Source organism: Rhinolophus sinicus, chromosome 7 (assembly GCF_057876585.1).
Source record: "Rhinolophus sinicus isolate RSI-liver-muscle chromosome 7, RSI-T2T, whole genome shotgun sequence".
In the NCBI taxonomy this organism is placed as follows: Eukaryota; Metazoa; Chordata; class Mammalia; order Chiroptera; family Rhinolophidae; genus Rhinolophus; species Rhinolophus sinicus.
Genome location: NC_142507.1, coordinates 16106292 through 16128346, shown reverse-complemented (window position 1 = coordinate 16128346; position 22055 = coordinate 16106292). Strand labels below are relative to the sequence as shown.

At 36.3% G+C, this 22055-nt stretch overlaps 1 protein-coding gene across 3 annotated transcripts in view; it reads left to right on the top strand.

Annotated features, from left to right (window-relative positions):
• NKAIN3 (sodium/potassium transporting ATPase interacting 3) overlaps positions 1 to 22055 on the top strand; it is a 537308-nt gene that overhangs the window by 377267 nt on the left and 137986 nt on the right. For all 3 annotated transcript variants that reach the window (XM_074319272.2, XM_074319271.2, XM_088799407.1), the window contains exon 4: positions 9117 to 9314. In XM_074319272.2, the coding sequence (XP_074175373.1) occupies positions 9117 to 9314 (198 nt within the window). The remainder of the gene's footprint in view (positions 1 to 9116; positions 9315 to 22055) is intronic.

The window sequence follows — 22055 nt, the reverse complement described above, 5'->3', positions numbered from 1 at the left end:
CAGCAGTTTTTGTCTGTTTTCTTCATGGATTATGGATTAATTCTAGATCCCAGAACAGCATAGGCCGAATATTTGTTAATTAAATCTATATCTCTTCCTCTTTTCTCCTAACATCTTTAGTCTTGCTATTCTTTTAAAATTTTTAAACTGGATGCTTACCTTATTAATTTTCAGCCTTTCTCTTTTTCTACCATGAGTATTTAATGCTACAAAAAAATTCCTATATATCACTTTATGTGCATTTCCCAAGTTCTGAAATGTATTATTATTATTATTATTATTATTAATTCTGTAAGTAGTGCTTAACACTAAAAAGAAATCTATGTTATGTACTTTGGCACCACATGAATTAACTTTTTACGTACTTTTTAAATAACCAATTGTTAATCCTTACAGGAATCAAATAATTTCAGGAGAATTGGAAAAATTATATATGTTTTTAATTCTTCCAGTTCTTCTATATTTATTGCCTGACATTCGTCAGTAATGTAGAGGTTTACCTCATCAACTGGGTTATTTTGACATGGAATTCCTACTGGAAAGGCAAAATAGATGCATAACTCTTTCCCTTTATTCATTGTTCAAGTGAGGTTGTTTTTCATAATTAAAAAAGCTTCGTGTTTTAGAGCACTTCACAGCATAATTGACAGATAGCACAGAAAAGGTGTTGTTTACATAAACTGCTTGAAGTATTAACAACAAGTTTTCTGGCTTTCTTTTTGAGCATTATGAAATCACAGATTTTCATTGATTCAATGGTTTTGGTCTGCCTTAATCATTATACTTATTAATGCTCAGATTATCACAATTTTAGCCAATGATAGACCTTTTATAATGGCTCCTACATCCTTTAAACATGACTCTTCATTTTTTGAAAATGTTCTTGCTTTCTAGCACAAAAAATATATTCCGCACTCTCTTGTTCCTTCTTTGCACCATACCTGGATTTAGCATTTCTCCAGGAAATATGGTTTGTTCTTTTTAGTGGGAAATCATATTGGAAAGCAAGAACCAAAGGTGCTCATTTCTACTGAGGTGACATCGCTTCTAATCCATTTCAGTGGACACACACACTCATACACACACACACACACACACACACACTATACAATCATTTTAAATCAATGAGTGCATTTGATATTTTCAGTTCAAATTCAACATCATAGTTTGTTTGTCTTTTTTGCAGCAATACAATTTTATTTATATGTATAAGATGCCCTGCGTAGAGTACCAAACCTTCAAAGACCAAGGAGATAGAGCTTATTTTAATTCTTTAGATAAAACAATGATTATATACACTTACATACTAAAGCTGTACTAATTCTAACATTCAGCTAATCCAGATATGGATATAAATTTAAAAACTCACTACAGACTGTTTTTCTTTAAGTGCTTTTTGTTACGGGACTAAGGTATTCAACTGAATGAATTAAAAGATCAGAACAAAATTTATGAACACAAATATTAGACATTTTTATGAAAATTATACAATTAACATTATGACTGAATGGACCAGAGCCAAAACTCACAGCATAATAATAAAAGTTGTTTAGGTAGCATCAGGAGGGAATTTAAATGAACTGATTATATCATTTGTAAGATTAATCGATAATCGGCAACATTAGTTCTTATTTCTAAAGTAAAAAAATAGATGATACAATATATTACTTACACTTATGCTACCAGCAAGAGCAGTAGACTCTTTGTTTTCCAAATCACAGTATTTACATTTGCTTTCTTTAATCTTATAACTGTCTCTTTTCTCTTGCACTGCAAATTCTTAGTTTTAGCACAATTTAACGTGATTACTTATTTTGCTTTAATCTGCATATAAGGAAAATGGTTTTAAAATGCCGAAGTGATATACATACTGTTTTTGAGCCCCATTCTTTGCCCCTTGACAAGGTCAGTGTACTCACCCCTCAGCTGTTATAATCATTGGTTTCTGATGGCTCATGGCTGTCCTCTTCTTTGGAGAACTGACATCAGTTGATAAGAGCCAACTAGAAACCTGAGGCATCCTTCATTGATCTCTTCTTCTTATCTCCACATGCTCTTCTGCCTCCAAAATGCATCTCACCTCTCTCTTCTCCTCCTCTCCACTGCTACCACCTTGCTCCATGTCAGCATACCTGTGACAATGACCACCTAACTGGCTTCCACTTTTTTTTTAATTAAAGTTTATTGGGGTGACAATTGTTAGTACAGTTAAATAGGTTTCAGGAGTCCAATTCTGTAATATATCATCTATGTATCACATTCTGTTTTCACCACAACATGGATGGATCTTGAGATTATTATGCTAAGCGAAATAAGTCAGACAGAAAAAGTTGAGAACCATCTGATTTCACTGATATGTGGTTTATAGAAATGAGAACAACAAAGGAACAAGAAAAACAAGTGAAGAAACAAAAACTCATAGACACAGACAATAGTTGAATGGTTACCAGAGGGTGAAGGGGAAGGGGGAGTGGTAGATGAAGGTAAAAGGGATCAAATATATAGTGATGCAAGGAGAACTGGCTTCCGCTTTTAACCCCATCAAATCCATTTTCTATACAATTATTAAAATGATCCTTTAAAAAATGCACAGCAGTGATATCAATATTTGAAGTTCTAGACTTTGAATAAACTCCAGAATCTTTATTGTTCATTTCCTATGTCTTCATCCTCTTTCTTACACCACACTTATCCTCACCTCAGCTTCACTCCATCTGTATAGGCCTTCAGTCTGTCCCTGCAATATTTAAATCTCTTTGCTATCTCATGTTCTTTCCACTTGCAGTTCTCTTTGCACATAACATTCTTTCCTCAAATCTTCGCATGTTTAGTTCTTTCTCATCTAACAAGACTTAGCCCAAACATTAACTTTCAGAGAAGCCTTCTCTGACCACCTTGTATAAAGGAATTCCATTCCTCATCCCACTTGCTCTCTGTCACATCATTTTCTTTGTATTAATTTTTGCAATGTATAAGTATTTTTGTCTACCTGTTCATTTTAGTATCAGTCTTCTCCACTAGAATATATGTTTTATGAGGGCTGAGATAGTATCTCTTATGTTCCCTCTTAAATTCCAATGCATAGCTCATATTAGAAACTCTGTCAATATCTGTTGAATAAATGAATGGAGTACAGCATTAGGAATAGAGACAGTGGAAATGTAATAGCTGTGTGCGATGTCAGAGGAATAATGGATGGGGGTAGGGGGGTGACACTGTGTGAGGGATAGAAATGATAAATGTCTAACTATTACATTGTCTTGTGCACCTGAAACTAATAATAAATAAATAAATAATAGATGAATGAATGAATGAATGAGACTTCATTGCTTCCTGGAGTGATTCAATCTAGGGAATTAAGCCCCACAATGCAGACCAGAAGCTCGATTATTTTCAGCTTGCCTCTGACCTATGATCAATGGTAGAGAATTTAAAAACCTCAGTAATACCGGGTTGTAAAGATGAGAAACAGGAAACCAGAATGATCAGTGGCCACTCCTCACTCAGACTGTTCTTTATATTCAACACCAATGACACAGGTCTAAATGATTATGACTTATTCATGGCTTACAGAACGTTCATGGGCTTAAGAAAGCAAGAGCAAACAGACACTTTCCAATGGAAGCTTGAATGCTCTTTAAGCCTATCTGTAAGCACTGCTTTTAATGTAGGAAAATAAAATTGTTGATATATTTGAACTGGTGCTAAATCTTTGTATTACGGGCTCCAAACACTTAAACCTCACTACAGAGCACTGTGTTTGTCCTTTATTATATAGACCTACAGGACTCTCTGAAATGCTTACTGCTTCAGTGAAAAGACAGTAATTAGAAATATGAGAAAATTGTCTTAACTTTTCTAATTCATATTCTGAGATGAATAAGTATTTCAAAAGACGTTTCAACTGACTTGAATTCTATTATATAAATATAAACCCAAAGCTAACTCTAAAATTAAGCAAAGTGTATTTTCTTAAATACACGTGAACTTCTCTCCAAGGTCACTTCCAGATGGGCTGGCTTATAATAAAAGAAAGTAGATAGCCATATAAAAATGAATTGAATGACTCTTAGAGCCACAGCTAAGGAGAAAGGCAAAGAAATGAATATTAAGAGTAGTTGGGACTCCATTTTTAGAAATAGAGAGCGTTAGCTAAAGTTAAATTAGACACATGCCAAGAAGAAAATGATTAAAAAGAACAAAGAAGAAGAATACGTAAGAGAGAGACTAGCTCCTTCTCATTTTTCTTAATGAGAAATCACATAGTGGTATACTGTAAAAGAAATGAATACTGACATTTTTTAGTATGTGAGCTCATTCCAATACTGTGGCTACTCACTATGAGTAGAATGTATGTGTTTACACACACAGTTAATGAACATTTCAAATAATTCTAGAAATTCTTTTTTTTTTTATTGCAGTATTTGAAGAAAATGGGATCAAGTTTGTAATTCACACTAATGAGATGAAAGAACTTTTAAACATTTACTTGAATTACTATTTACTTGAATAGATATTAGGGGGAAAGCAGATATTCTGGAGTAATTTTCATCTAAGTCATAACTGGATGAGTATGAGCAGGTACAGCTAACACCTGGTTCTCTACATATTGAGTCTTGTTTTCCTTGACCCCCCTTAAAGCCACCATCCTGTGTTCTCACTATCCTGACTCCCAAACTTCGTGGAAAAAAAGAAAAAACCTGTCAAATCCTCTCTTCTCAGTTCCCTCACTTGTAATCCACTTTTTCACTCCCAATGCTCACTTGCATTGCTTTTTGTAAGGTCACCTTTGTCCCCACCAATCAGCAAATTCAATGGTATTTTTTTAGGAGGCTTTGAGTCTTTTCATTTCAACTTCCCTGAGATTCTCTCTTCTGTTGGCCTTGACAGGCTCTGCCTCTCCTGGCTGTCCTCACCCCTTCCAAGCCCTTCTGCTTTTGTCTCATGTTTCTCTTTTTCTCTTCTTTCCTTGCTTTCTTCTTCCTTGTTCTACATACTGTCCCTTGGTAATCACATACATTTGCATAAATACAGATACCACCAAAATCTAAAGAAAATGGCAGGGACATCAGTTGTCAATTTCTTAACCATGGTGTGCTTAAATCAACCCATAATAGTCTAATTCCAAGAAGTGAAAGAGAAATGACATTTGAGCTAATCAAAATTATTTTTACGATTACTTTCTTGATCTGTGGTTAAGTATTAACCCATGTACTTCCCAATTGCACTCTTTGACATGGTAATGAAAAGCTCCCACAAAATAAATAATCTTTTGTATTTATTTACATATTTTTCCTTATAAAAAATGTTGTAGTTTTCTGTATTATATTTCCTCTGATCTGTCTCATATACAAAATTGTGTTATCATATGTTAAGGTTTTTTAAAATGTTTGAAATCTAGCTATTAATGGGGATAGAAATCAGATACAAACTTGTGATACAATTCTATACCAAATTTAAGTAACAAGGTTGAACTTTAAGTAGAATTTGATGCTATTGCGTGGGGGGATGGGGGGAGGTAGTTTCTTCCCTATCCTCCCTGGTTCTTTTGACTGGTGTAATTCAAATGACACAAGACAGATTAACAGAAGAAAAAAATTCAATTCCTACATATGGAGGTCTCACAGAAATGGGACCTAAAGAAATGACCAAAGCAGGCAGCTTTCATACTTTTTAGACAAAGAAACAGTACATTTCTGAGGAATTGACAAGACAAGGAAATTTAGACTTGAGTGATTAACTAGTAAAGACTCTAAAGAAAAAAAGCAGAGTTTGGGTTTAGGGTAGTAAATTTGTAAAGAAGTAACAAGATTTGTTTCTATAGGCTTCTGGGCCCTGAATTCCCTGTCTGTAGTGGTAAGGAAATTTCTGTGCCTCCTCATACAGGGAGGGTACCTTTCACATGCAAGATTTATTTCCTGTTTTCAGGGGACAGAGAGGAGGGTCAGAGTGTTCTTGCACCAGCTCTTTCTCAAGAAACTTTAATTCAGAATAATCAGCCTGCCACTTTTGGGGTGACCTGCTCTGAGCCCCAACACTATTGATGTTCTCACTCAAATTTTAATACAGTCAATGCAAAGAATAGTGCAGTTTGTAAATATATTGTAGTGCCAACAAATTAAGTGAGAACTACACTGATTTTATGAGTGTAACAAATATGTGTCATCGGTTCATAAATTTTCTTTTTTTTATTTTATAATATTTTAGTCAGTCATATTGAAAGGAACTTAGAGTTTTGAAATAGAAATCACTATAAATTTTGAAATTATGCGAGTTCATACTGAACCTAATGAACTCCATTAAAATGAGAAATCATAGTTCTTCTGTAGTCATCAAGACTAACTGTGAGAGATTAAATTTGATGGCCAGGAAAGGAGGCAGTTAGTGTGCAGTTTGCCTGCAGGTAAATTGCCTTGTGTTAAACTGAATTCACTAGCTAAAGCAATTATTTTTCTGTAATAGTCTCTCTTCAGAGGGTTACTGCAAATGGCTCATGTAGCAAGCCAACAACCCCACCCCCCAAAAAAGTGACTTAAAATGTTTTATTATCAATAAAGTGCTGTAACTGTGAAGGTAACTGAATGATACATGTAGCAAACCACCAAAAAAAAAAAAAAGGAGGTAAAATGTTTTATTAATATAGTCTGAGGCATACTTATAATGGTACTTTGAATTCCTGAGTTGAGGAAAATCTAAAACTGTAGAGTAACTTTGCCTACTGACATGAACTGGAAATGTTTCTAACCTCATGATTCATGTGCATATACAGCAGAGACTAAACAGAGAGGGGTTCCCTACCGTCCTTACTCAGACGGCTCTCACACTGGTTATTTTCAGTGCCAGCCAAGTTCAAGGGCTTTGCATTTCACACCAGCTTCCCCCGTGTTTTCAGAGTTCCAAACTCTGCTTCTCTATTTCTGGCACTTACAAGCATCCTACACCACTGCAGTGGGGGCTGTCCTCACCCCACTGAGGTGGGCATGAGCATCATTTGTATTGCCCAAGCATTGGGCAGCCCCTGGGCCTCCGGACAAAGACCCTATATAGTGTCCACTCCAACCTGTCCCTCTGGAACTAGTGGCAACAGAACTTGCTCGAAGTGGTGGCTGTGAAATCAACAAAAGTTGACCATGTTCCTGTGTCTTACAGCGTCCCGGCAGGTCCAGTGTCCTGGTCTGTGGGCCTCTTTGCCTCTCTCCATCATCACACTTCCTCCTTCCAGCTCTGCACGGGCAGGAAGCTGCAATCTTTAGTTTATTTGGGAGTTTAGGGCCTGGTTCCTCATCTATTCTTTTCAAGCTATTTTTATGACAAAAATGTTATGATCTTAGTCCGTCATGGCTGACACCCCACAAATACTAAAGAGCATCTCTTGAGTTTTAAACACCTGGGCTCTTGTCTCTGCTAAGAACTCTGGAAGCTTACTTTGATACGTATTTGCTGAAGATTGCCTTCTTTGTTCTTTTGGTCTGTCTGTGTGAAATTTTCTGGAAACAACTGAGGAGGAAGGACCTAGTTCCCTTCAGGGTATGAGGAATTGTAAGGGGTTGGGAGGGCATACACGGTAGGTAATGGGATAGTACCAGGTCATAGCTAAAAGTACAGACTGCACAGGACCAAATTCTGGGTCTACCACTAAACAGGCAATTTATTTAATTCATTCATTAGCTCAATTGGGCAATTTATTTTACCTCTCAGTGACTTCGTTTTCTCACCTGTATTAATTAGTTTCTTATGGCTGCTCTATCTATAACAAATAACCACAAATCTTGTGTCTTAAAGAATAGAAATTTGGGCCGGCACGGTGGCTCAGGCAATTGGAGCTCCGTGCTCCTAACGCCGAAGGCTGCAGGTTCAATTCCCACATGGGCCAGTGGGCTCTCAACCACAAGGTTGTCAGTTCGACTCCCGCAAGGGATGGTGGGCTCCGCCCCCTGCAACTAACAATGGCAACTGGACCTGGAGCTGAGCTGCGCCCTCCACAACTAAAATTGAAAGGACAACAACTTGAGTTGGAAAAAGTCCTGGAAGTACACACTGTTCCCCAATAAAGTCCTGTTCCCGTTCCCCAATAAAATCTTGAAAAAAAAGAATAGAAATGTATTCTCTCAGAGTTCTGGAGGCCCGAAGTCTGAAATCAGTTTCACTGGGCTGAGAGCAAGGCGTTGGCAGGGCCGTCCTCCCTCTGGGGCTTTAGGGGACAATCTTTTCTTATCTCTTCCAGCTGGTTATTTTCAGCTGGAAGAGATAATGTGGCTGGCAACATTCCGGGCATGTGGCCACATCACACCAATCTCTGCCTCCATGGCCACATTGCTTTTCCTCTTCTTTCTTATATCTAATCCCCTTCTCATCCAAATTGTGTGGTGCCTTAGGATACACTCAGATAATCCAGTTTAACCTCCTATCTTGTGATCCTTAACTCAGTAACATCTGGAAAGTCTTTTATGGCCAAAGAAGGTAAAGTTCACAGGTTCTAGGGAGTAGGATTTGTGTGTATTTGTGGAGGACTATTACTCAGACTGCTGTAAATTGGGTTAATAATAATATATACTCATACATGAAAATTATAATATATGAAAAGTGCTTAGAAAAATGTCTAGCACTCAATAAATGTTAGCCCATGGTGGTCATGTCAATGATGATGATGAAACAACAAGAAAAGTCAGACAAAAAAGTTTCAAAATGACCAAAAATAAACTTTAAAATGAACATAGATAGAGGGTATCATCGATGTGTGCTAACCTTAAAATACCGTGTTTCCCCAAAAATACGACGGGGTCTTATATTAATTTTTGCTCCAAAAGACGCATTAGGACTTATGTTCAGGGGATGTCATCCTGCAAAATCATGCTAGGCCTTATTTTCCGGTTAGGTCTTATTTTCGGGAAAGCACATTATTCAAAGGATTCTGTTGCTACGTTTGATAGGCGTTACCCCATAGTTTAGGCATAGGATACCAAGAGCCATTTTTGATTTTGTCTTTTGTAACTTTTCACCTGAAATTTAAAACATTTCAACAATTTCATGCATCCTGAATCCTCCCTAAGGTGAAAATCAAAGATACTATGTGATGTGATTGTCTCTTTTTGTGCCCTTGTCTCCTGCCCATCTAGGATACAGATCTAATGACATTCAACATTTCTGTACACCGGTCATGGTGGCGGGAACACGGGCCTGGTTGTGTCCGGAGAGTGCTACCTCCGTCAGCCCACGGCATGATGGACGATTTCACATATGTGTCGGTCACAGGCTGCATCGTGGACTTTCAATACCTGGAGGTCATCCACAGCGCCCTCCAAATACTGCTCTCTGTAAGTACCACATCCGTGTCCTGTCTGATCAGAACTCTTTTTTATTGATGTGTTATATATGAACCTTCCATTGACACCCACCTCATAGAGAATGCCGTCAGTAACCACCTGGAGAACATCCTTTAAACAATAGAAATAGCAGCAATTATGTGAACATTAGTTATACTTAATGGCAGGTTACATCTTCTTCCAGTTGGTCTCCAGACACTTGGTTTTTAGAACAATTTAATTGCTGTAGTTTCTAACTTGAGACACAGTCCACCCCGTTCAATGAAATAGTATCCCTTTCCCAGGACTGGTGCGTTGGCCGTTAACTATCTAGCGCTCTTCTACTTACTTTCCTACTAGGTCTCCTTCTAATGCATTCTTTTTCTAATGCACGTTAGTTCAGAGAGAGAAGCATGGAAACGTGCCCAATGGTTTGATTGATCTATTATAATAAACTTCATATTTCAAAAAATTATTTCTTAAGAAAACAAATTCCTGCAGAGTCTTACATATTTTAGTGCCTAAAATTCGGTGTCAGGATATAGTTCCATACAGAGCAAGAGAGAGGAAATGGCTTGATTGGTCCACAGTAGGTATGTGTGCTTGGAATTTCTTAAAGGTAATTGTTTCCACCAGACTATCCCACTCACAGTTTGATCCCAGTGTGGAATGGAATTAATTTAAGATATATACCATGATCAAGAATGCTGTTTCTTTGCGATCCAGCAAGTACTTGGCATTCTGTTTGCGTCAATACACAATAAAACCATTCTCTTTTTAATTGAATTTATTGGGGTGACAATGATTAGTAAGATTACATAGGTTCTAAATGTACAATTCTGTAATACATCATCTATATATCACACTGTGTGCTCACCACCCAGAGTCAGTTCTTCTTTCATCACCATATATTTAATCCCTTTTACCCTCATCTACCACCTCCCCCTTTAACCTCTGGTAGCCACTAAATGGTTGTCTGTGTCCATGAGTTTTGTTTATTTGTTTGTCTTCTTCCTTTGTTGTTTGCAGTTTTATATCCCTCATATGAGTGAAGTCATATAGCTCTCAAATTTTTCTGGCTTATTTCGCTTAGCATAATAATCTCAAGATCCATCCATGTTGTCATAAATGGCAGTATTTGATCTTTTCTTGTGGCAGAGTAATATTCCACTATATATGTATACCATATCTTCTTTATCTAATCATGTATCGAAGGACACTTTGGTTGTTCCCATGTCTTGGCCACTGTAAAAAATGCTGCAATGAACACTGGAGCACATATATCTTTACGGATCAGTGTTTTCAGATTTTTTTCGATAGATACCCAGAAGAGGGATTGCTGGGAAATATGTTAATTCAATTCTTAATTTTTTTGAGGAACCTCCACACTGCCTTGCATAGCAGCTGCACCAATCTGCATTCCCACCAACAGTGTATGAGGGTTCCTTGCTCTCCACAGCCTCTCCGACACTTTTTACTATTTGTCTTGTTGATGACAGACATTCTGACTGGGGTGAGGTGATATCTCATTGTGGTTTTGATTTGTGTCTCCCTATTAGCTGGTGAAACTGAGCATTTTTTCATATATCTGTTCTTGGGAGAAGTTTCTCTTCGTGTCCTCTGCCCATTTTTAATTGGACTGTTGTTTCTTGTTTTGTTTTGTTTTGTTTTTGTTGTTGTTTTTTATTTTTCTACTTTTTGTTGTTTCTTGAATTGGATGAGTTCCTTATGTATTTTGGATATTAGTCCCTTTCAGAGGCATTGTTTGCAAATATCTTCTCCCATTCAGTTGGCTGCCTCTTTGTGTTGTTGATGGTTTCTTTCACTCTGCAGACGCTTCTAGTTTGGTATAATACCTTTCATTTATTTCAGTTTTTACTTCTCTTGCTTTTGAAGTCAAATTCATAAAATCCGCTTTAAATCCAAGGTCCATAAGCTTAGTACCTATGTTCTCTTCTTAACCATGCTTTTCAGATAAACTCAACGACTTCAGACCTTCTGTCCAACGGGTTAAAGTTAAAGTCAGAATGTGAGATGTAAGCTCAATAATAAATGATTAGGTGACAGAAATGAAGGAGGCATATGCCAGTAAATAATGTACCTTGGAATTATTTCTAGAAAGAACTTTGAAAAATCCTTGCTGTCACTTACTCTATTAATTATCTACTGCTGTGTAACAAAGTACTCCAAACTGAAATTACTTAAAACAATATCAATTTATTACTTAGAATTCTGTAGGTCAGGAATCTGGGCAAGGCTCAGCTAGGTAGTTTCTCTGCTCTACGTGATATTGGCTAATGTCACTCATGTGAAACTTTTAACTGGGATATCGGCTGGAGCTGGAATATCCAAGAAGGCCTCACTCATATGTCTGGTGAGTGAGGCCTCATCTGAGACACATTCTCCTCCACATGGCTTCTCTTTTTGCAGAAGACTTGACAGGCTTTCTGACAGCAAGGCTCCTGAACTGGGAGAGGAGAAGCCCCCCATGCAAGTGTTTATCAAGCCTCTACAGGCATGCCTCATTTTATTGCACTTCACTTTATTGCACTTGGCAGATATTGCTGCTTTTTTTTTTTTTTTTTTTTTTTGACAAATTGAAGGTTTGTGGCAACCCAGCATTGAGCAAGTTTATTGGCACCATTTTCCCAACAGGCTCAGATGATGGTTAGCATATTTTAGCAGTAAAATATTTTTTAATTAATATGCATTGTATTTGTATACATAATTCTACTGCACAGTTAACAGATGACAGTATAGTATAAACATAACTTTCATATGCACTGGGAAACCAAAAATATTGTGTGACTTGCCTTATTGCAATATTCACTTCATTGCGGTGGTCTAGACAGAACCCCCAATGGCTCTGAGGTGTGCTTGCACTTGGGTAATGCTTACTATTGTCCCATTGGCTACAAGCCCTCCTGTGACTGCTATGACCAAGCCCAGAGTCATTTTGGGAGGGAGATATAGAAAAGTGAGAATATTAAGAAGCACAGCTCATTTGGGGCCACCAAAGTAGCAGTCTTACCTCACTTACATAATATGTTAATTATTGTTCTTTAACCTGCATATGTCAAGTTTTAAGATAGTGTTTTAGAGCACATTTTAATTAGAATTTTTTAGAAAGACTGAAGATTAGAATTTTTTAAAATCAAAGACTTTTTGGTGTTTTTGTTTAGTGAAAGCCAAATTTGACACTGAATTTAAAGGAGGTTGTGCCTCAATGCTAAGGAATTTTCTTTCAGAGATGTAACAGGGAGTCTGCTTATCCTTGGTTTGTGTAATCATTTTTACAAGTGTAAATATAATATACTATCATTTGTCAGTATATGCTCATCAGTCTTTCCCTATTCTCTGGTCTGTCTTTAATCTTCTAGCAGGTACACTGTGGCAATATATACACACATATAGTGTGTGTACACACACACACACACTCACACACACACACACACAGGAGGTCTGACAATTAAGTTCACAAACTTTGTTGCAACGATGTTACTAATCTTTATTGATATCAGAGGGATTATTCGTTATGAATTTGTACCAACTGAACAAACAGTTACCAAGTTTACTATTTGGAAGGGCTGAAAAGGCTGTGTGCAAAAGTCAGACGATCTGAACTTTTCACCAACAATTCATGCCTCTTGCATCACGACAATGCACCAGCTCACACAGCACTGTCTGTGAGGGAGTTTTTAGCCAGTAAACAAATAACTGTATGGGAACACCCTCCCTACTCACCTGATCTGGCCCCCAATGACTTCTTTCTTTACCCGAAGATAAAGGAAATATTGAAAGGAAGACATTTTGATGACATTCAGGACATCAAAGGTAATATGATGACAGCTCTGATGGCCATTCCAGAAAAAAAAGTTCCAAAATTGCTTTGAAAGGTGGACTAGGCACTGGCGTTGGTGCATAGCTTCGAAGGTGACCGTAGTGATATTCAGCAATGAGGCATGTAGCACTTTTTTCTAGTAATTGTCAGATCTCATGTGTGTATCTTTGTATTAAAAAAATGTGGAGGCAAATTTTCTCTTAAAATTTTATAAAACTTAAGTATGTGTAAACATACACTATTAAAGACATAATGTGACACTTTAAACTATGTCAACATGATTATTACCTAGATAGCAATCACTACGTGAATTTTTAAGAACATATATAAAACCTGGAAAGGAATTTATGATTTGAATAAGCAGTCAAGAAAAACAGGTAAGGTGTGTGTAAAAAAAAAAAAAAAAAAAAAAAGGATGTACAGTTACATGTATGTTTTCTCCCAAAATGTTTTTAAATGTTGTATCACATTTTCAATAATATCATTTAATCATCATATGATTTATATAGAAGAGTGGAAGAGATGTTATGGTTATTTTTCTTAGATTACTAATCATTCCCAGATCTCATAATACTTATTGGATGATTGGAAACACCCTTCACTCTTAGTTATTACTGCACATTCCATTTTAGAGGAATGACAGTTCTGAGGTCAGCATTTTATGACCCGTTTTAATTTTTTAGGATTAGTTATTTGTGGGTAAACAGGTCCATACACTCATGTCAATTATTAAACAATATGCATATTATATTTTAAAGGAGTTCATTTTTATAACTAGCTGACAAATCTTCATCTCCTAACCTGGAAGTGATCTTTAAAACTCTTGTGATCTATCTCTCTTTGGAGCTAATTTTACATTAGCTCCATATATACGATATATGGCCTTGAATCCTCACTGTCAAGATATTCTCCTTTATATGGACAAGTCTCATTCTTTCATGTCCTTGGAGGTTGTCACCATGCTCAGAGCTGGGGATCCGAGTGCTCAGAGAACTGATTTACCCTCATGCCCATGTTCTTTGCCTCACATCTACCTAGTCACATAAACTTTCACCACTGTTCTCTGTTTTTCATATCAAATACATCCAGTTTAAAGATAAATTAAATCTCACCCTCAGCAGAGAAGGGTGAAAGGTACCATGAGACCATAAGGTATCCTGTGGCATCTTTATCCAAAAGACTGTATGGGTATCTGTTCCATCTTCTTAGGGTAAATGGTATAGTGACAGGAGCAGATAATACTATCGCTAATGCAGTAACATGTGCTCACACCATGTAAAAATGCAGGTCAAAATGATATGCTTTTAAAATAAGTTCCAATTGCTAGCAATTGTATCCCTACAGAAGCATAAATATATAAGTGGACTTCTTTGGGTTTGATTTCTATGTTAACATTTGCATTTATTTAACAACCTGTTCATATCTGCTTGAAGTTCCTCTGAGTGTTTTGCAAATTTGAACTCACTTAATCCTCAAAAGTACCCAAAAAGTAGGTAGTGTTTTATAAATATGAATACTGCAACACAGAGTAGTTAAGTAATTTGCCCAAAATTGCACAGCTTGGAAGTGAGTGAAGCCGGACCTCAAACCCAGGCCGATGGACTCCAGAGTGCACGGTCTTAACCACTTTGTTGAACTTTCTCGTGACATTGGAAAGAGAAACTCCAATTTCCTACAGCCCTTTGCTGAGATCAGTGGCAAACTGTTTCAGAGCTTGAAGGCTGAAACTCCTCTGTTGTGTTGATGGGTTTTACGTGGCAGCTCCAGTACTTGAAAGTAATAGAGAGCAATTAATAATTATCCGATAGTTTAAGGATTCATGGAGTGAATAGTTCAAAATGTTTTCTTTCACCCTTGAAGATATCTCCTAACCACCTTTTCTTGTTAAAAAAAAATAAAAAAATAAAATGGAGGATTTCAACACTTGTAAAATACTAAGTACATCACATTCCTTTTCTTCTTGCTTGCTTTCTGGGGCTTTTTAGATGCTAGTAAGAGGAAGGAAATCATGGTCAACCTCTTCTGCCCTAAATTCTTCCCAGGGTCATCCTTTTCCCAGAGAATTCACTTTTATATGAAATCGATGATTTCTGCCTATACCAAATATTGAGAAATTTCTAAGTGCTACCCAGAAGTATTAAATATTTAGATCAGTTACTCCCTGTACACCATCCCTGGTCTTTGTATTCAATTCCATCCTCGGAAAACTGAATAAACAGTTTAAAGTTTTATAAAGGAGTCATTTATTGGACCATCAAAATGCTGAGAAGAGTGTGTGATTATGGGGGCAGAATTACCAAGTCAGCTATACTGAGAAGCCTTTGGAAGAGACATTTGTGTCCAGATTATATCTGGTCAGTAAAATTGTTTGGGTTTGAAAGTGTTTGGTGACCTGTGATTTTAAGTCATTTCTTTCTCAGCATTCTTGTCTATGCAGTGTATTCTCTTTATCTTTGAAATGTGCATATAGTTGTGTTTTCTTAGCTTTTTTAATTAGTTACAGGTGTACAAAACAATGCAATAGTTAGACATTTCGCCTCTCACAAAGTGATAACATGTAGTTTTAAAGGCTTTATTGAGATACAATTCACACATCATGCAATTCACCCATTTAAAGTGTACAATTCAATAGTTTTCAGTATATTCACAGATAATCATCACAGTCAATTTTAGAATATTGTCATCACCTGAAAAAGAAACCTGTACCCTTTAGCAATCACTGTTTAACCCCTCTTCCTCCCCAACCTTAAGCAACAATTAATCTGTTTTATTTCTCTATAGATTTGCCTATTTTAGACATTCCATATAAATGAAATAATATAACGTGGATTTTCGTGTCTGGCTTCTGTCACTTGCATGTTTTTTAAGGTTCACTCATGTAGCATGTATTAGGTCTTCATTCCTTTTTATGGCTGAATAATATTTTATCATATATTTACTTTTAATACTTTGTCTGTTATAGAAACATGTACAATATTCAGCAAAATTCTCAGAACTATCAAATGTTTAAAGCCCTCACCTGCCCACTGATAAAACCCTAAGTGGAATTTAGGCAATCCACCGTATATTTTGTCTACATATAGATCCCTGCTTTGGAAATATCTGGGTTACAGATAGTAATTCTAAGCACTTATATAGATTTTTGGTCTTACGTAAATCTAATACTCACATCTGTCACTTGTACACAGCATCTATGGGCTTTAACAACTTAAAATATGTGAGCATTTAAAGTTCATATTCTCCTTATATCATAGCATTCTCATTAATAGTATATGTATAATTGGCTTTCAGTCTGTATGTTAATCCGTTACCACAGATATTTATGTCTCAAACCACAAATTCCATACCATTTCCCAACAACAGAATTAATTCTCCCAAGGCCCGGATGCTCATAATTATCCCATACATATTTACAAGTCTTCATAAATTATTACTGCCCTACTAGTTTCAAATAATCTGCTAAACATTGACTATTCAATGTAAAAGTGAGCTATGCTATTTGGTAGACTTAAATACAATTTCATCAGAGAAATGCAAAGCGTAATTAGAAATCATATCTAGCACAAAAACCATTAATATAGAAAATATGAGCTATGTTTAATAATTAATCAAGACAAACATTGTGACTATAGGCTTATGGAGATATTAGAAGCAAGAAAGCTAATTTTGTTGATGCGTTACTTAGGGTAATTTAATGTTATTCAGATACTGGCAGACATTTTGTCTTCTGCCCTAGGTAGGAATAATTATTAGGTTGAGAAAAAGTAGCTTTCATAATAACAAGAATTAATCCAAAAACATTTACACTCTCCCTTTAACCAAATTTTGTATAAATTCTATAAAGAAAATCTTGTTAGGTTTTTTTTATTATTATTATTCTTTCCAAATGAAAACATTCAGAAAAACATACTCCATAAGGGGCTTACTGTGTACAAAGCACTATGCTAGGAGCTTTGGGGATGAGAGGATGGAATTAAACTAAACCAAGTGGAATTTGACATGACCCACCCCATAATATCTTTCTGTCTCCTAGGGTACATCCGGTAGGCCATCAGAGTGCCATAACTGGACAGAAAATGAGAGTTACATAACTAAGATTCTAAGTGCTTCCAGGGCTCATGGGAGGACATAGTATTCAGGGAAGCTGTAATATTTAACTGTGGCCCAAAGAGTTTACTCTCAGAAGGGAACTTTTTTTAATGTACCAAACTTTTATATTTCAAGGACATCCTAAATGAGTTACTGGCGGGGTTACAGAAGCTTCCATTCGTGCCACCACAGTGAAACTTAAGAATTCTGAAAGTTAAAGCAATTATTACCTCTTTGGTTACAGAAAAATATATATATTTTAAAACATGTCACAAATAGTTTTTTAAAAGCAGACATTCAGCAGAGCAAAAACAAGCAGTGGCCTGACTGTCCTAACAGGAGGGGGGAGAAACTCGTTCTGAGTTCACAGTCCCAGGAAATAGAGCTGCCTTGGCCAAAGAGAGGTTCACACATGGGTTTTGCTGGATTCTTGTTACAAACTCGTCAAAGGCAAGCTGAAAGAAAACCAAGATTCAGATTTCCCATGGATCTTGCAACAAAGAGCACCTTTCGTTGCTTCTCACATACTTGTCCTTACAGAAGGGACAGCATAAGCAGAGAAATAAAAATAAGAAACTAGGGGAAGAGTGAGTAGTTCCCTTTGGCTTAAGTAGAGAGTGAATGCGCAGAAGTAGCGACTTACTTGGAAAGAAAGGTTAATGGGGCTCTTGAATACCAAGTTACACCTCTGGGTCTTCACCCAAATGAAATAAAGAGCTGTGTTCAGTTTATAAGCAGGAAAATGTCCTACACGGAACTCTGATTTCCGGAAGCTATTCTAATAGGCATGTGCAGGATGGCTCAGATAAGCAGGAACACATATCAGGATATTCATATAATAGTCGGGGCCTATATACCCCCAAGTGTCCTTGGAATACTTATCTTATAAATTGAACCGCAAGCAGGATTCCAAGGTGACAAGTTTGACTGATGTCTTGTTATATCCACTTCTTGGAGATTTACTATGTAAATTAGCATATTAAAGTCTCTGAGGGATCTTGCTGTTTACAAAAAAAAAAAAAAAAAAAACTCATGAAAATCAAATACTGAGGGGCTCTTCCAGATTAAAGGAGACTGAAGAAACACGACAACTAAATGAAACATGTGATACTGGACCAACAAACACATTTGTAGGACAGTTGTGGAAAATCAAATATAGTCCATGGATTAGATAATAGTATTGTACCAATATTAATTTTCGGGGTTTATAATTGTCCTGTGGCCATGTAAGATACAAACATTTGAGGAAACTGGAGGTAGGATATACTGGAATTCTTTGAACTATTTTTTCAATAAGTCTGAAATTATTTCAAAATGAAACTTTAAAATATATTTTTTTAATTTAAAAAAATCCAGAATTCCCAAACAATTTTCTGAAGGAAATATCTTGGGAAATACTGGTTAAAGAAAAGTTATGAAGTATCAGTGAGAATGGAAATCAGAGGATAGATCCAAAACAACATTCCTGAGACTTCAGAAGTGACTGTGAGTGGAGATGGAGATACAAGCTCTGTTCAGGGAAAACAGAGGTGTCTCCATCCATACAGCAGCTCGGGGAAAGACCCGGATGGACAGAGAGGTCAAAAGAGTTCAGATTGGGCACATGGTGAGTCTTGACTCCATTCTTGCTCTTAACATTTTTCAGGTACATATTTATTTTTAAAACCTAATTACCTGTTTTTGATAAAGAACTGCCTTCTTACTCTTCCGATCGTTATAGCCTGCCCATTACAATGAGTGGCTGGGAAAGAGAAAATGGAGACAAAATTATCCAAACAAATTTACAAGAATCCAAAACGAATGTTTGAAAACATGGATTTAATTTTGTCTCCATAGTATTCAGAAATAAACTATAGCACTTGTTTTATTAAAGTCATTGGAATTCTCCACTTAAAGTATGGTCTCTGGATATTTTAAGGTGGCTCCTCAATTTCTAGTATTCTAGTATTATTACTAAAGACATGGTTGTTCACATTCATTTTTCTACAGCCTGTAAAACAGAGGTACAAAGTGATGTTTTAAAAATTATATTCATTTTACCAGGCAGTCAAACACATCCCCAGGCCAAATATCAAGTGAAAAGTGAAAATAATGGGCATATGACTACAGAGATTATTGTCTGAATTTTTAGCTTTCATATCAATGTTTATTTTCATGAAACATTATTAATGTAATGCCTTACAAATTGAACTATACAGAACCTTCAGGGAATGGATTGTCCTGGAAAGCTAAACATAAGCATTGGCATAAGTGTTGAAACTTTCTAAATTTTAACAGTGTTTAATTTAGTAAAGGCAGAGACTGAATGCTCTTCATCAAGGGAGTCACATCATCACAATGTGCTCAAGAAAGTCGAATGAGGTAATAGACGTAGTCTTGAGTTCAGGAGAAGATTTAGAGCTGGGAGGACAGCCATGCAGGCAAAAGAAAGATAATGAAGCCTGAGCTAGAATAGGGTGAGGGAGATGAGACTGTAGAGACATATGGGAGAGGGATCAGATACTCAGACGTCGGCCACTAATTAGATAAAAAGTAATGGAAAGGAAAATCCCAAAGTTAGTACTCAGATTTTGAGCCCAGGTGACAGGTAACATTTCAATAATATTCACAAAGGGAGAAATAATAAATAGAGGATTGTTGAGGGTTACCTTAAGTCATTTCATTTAATCTATCCCATGATAAACAATTGTAAAAGAGTTTAATTTTAATTTGAGGAAGAGATTAAAAAATGATCCTTGGCAATTAGAGAATTTTGGCTTATTTTCAGTTTATTTTTCCGATTTCTCCTAGTAGGTTTGTCCTACCATACCATATATATGTATATGTATATGTGTGTGTGTGTGTGTGTGTGTGTATAAAATATATAATATCCCTTTTTTTTTAGTCATAAGAGCTTAGCAACATGCCTTGGACATAACAGGCTCTCAGTGTATTCGTATGTTGCATAATTACTCACTTGTGAGACATTTAGGTATAGATAAGCAAAACTAAGCAAGTGAATTGTAGAGATTCAGAAGTCCTATGAAGAAAATAAAACTATGCCATGAAGGAGTATATTAGGGTGTGATGTGCTCTCTATAATTTAAAATAGCATAACATATAAACAATGTGTTATAGATGTATGTTAATTTTACTATACATGCTGGGGGAGGGGTTAGAGGTGGGTTCACTTCCAGTATCCTACTCAGGAGGGTAGTTCACATTTGTAAAGCTAAACAAAAGCCTACAAGTCAGAGGCAGCTATGAAAAACCTTTAGCATCTTTTATCTGATCGACACCAGAAAGTGTTTACTTAGCCTACTTGATATTAGAAATTAGGTTTTATTGGTGACATGAATGGTTCTCCAGTATTTTGAATTGGCTAGAAATAGTCTTCAGACACTCCTGGCTGCTTTGCATGTATAGAACATGTGAGTCTAGGGAGCCCATTAGCCCACTCACTCTGGAACGGGGCTCTGGAGTTTGGGTTCCCATCAGCCCTTTGTTCAGAAACGTGAGGATTCTGTTGCCTGACTCCAACTCAAAGTACGATGCTTCTTACTACTAGAATATTGTCAGAAGCAGCTTTTCATATTCTCAGAAGGACAGAGAGCTGGGATTTCACTAAGCCTGCAAAACATGTTTTGTGTTCTTTGCAAATGACTATTAGTATGTGTGTGGCAGAGTTTACACTAAGACTTGTTTGATTTCTGGTAGCAAGGTTTTGGGAGAGAAACACTTTGGCCCTTGACTTCCTCTAAATATTTACTTTAAAAAGGACTTGATTATAAGTGATCAGATTGGTTTAATCAATATTTGTCAGAGGAGCTAGAGAAGACGTCTCTTAGGAAGTGGCATTTGAGCAGATAACACAAATGAAGTCATTTAGAGTGGTGCTAAGAATATCCCAGAGGAAACAGAAAGAGTCACATGGCTAGAGCTTAGAGAATAAGGTAGAGAGTGATGAAAGATAAAATCAGAAAAGTAAGTAGAGGTTGAAGAAGACATGGTACAGAATTTGAGTTGGATTATGAAACATTGAGAGGACGTTAGTATGTTTCAATCCGGAGCATGGCATGCTCTACATTTAGGAAAAGAAACACTGGAGCTGCTTGGAGAATGGATTGGAGCAGCATAAGAGTAGAAGAAAATGAACCATTGTGGGCTGTTCCAATAGACCACATGAGAGAAAATGGTGGCTTGGACTTGGGTGACAGCAGTAAAGATAAAAATGCCTAGACAATAGTTCTTACAGGAAGAGAAGTGACATGTGAGAAAAGGGAAGAAATGAGGATGGAGCTCAGGGTTTGGATTTGAGCAATGGAGTATGTGATGCAGCTAGTTATTGAGATGAGAGTCTGGGGATTTTGCTTCAGTGGTAACTTTCATCTATTCTCAACATACAAAATAATAGCAATCAAACAGATTATTTTATGTACTTTTAATAATTAGAGAAATGTTTCCAGCTATATCATGAAACTTACATGGTCTAAAAGAAATATCAGCTAGAATTAGAAGCAATGCCTTCTCAGATTGTAGAATCTTGCCATTCTAATGGTCAAAATTGATTTTGATTTCATAATGATTTAAAGCAATTAGTACTGTATCAGCTACTCACTTTTAACTAAGAGTAAAACTGATAGCAAGAAAGCTATGGACAAGTGGTGTTCTTTATTTCAATTTATTAATGTAATTATCTCTTTCATTTAAAATTGATTTGTATAAAATTCAAGCAAATATTTGCAATGCATAATTATTACTTTGTAGCAAAGATAATCAGGAAGTCAAACAGACAATGAAACATAAACAATTAAAATCTTCACAATACACAAAAACTTTAAATT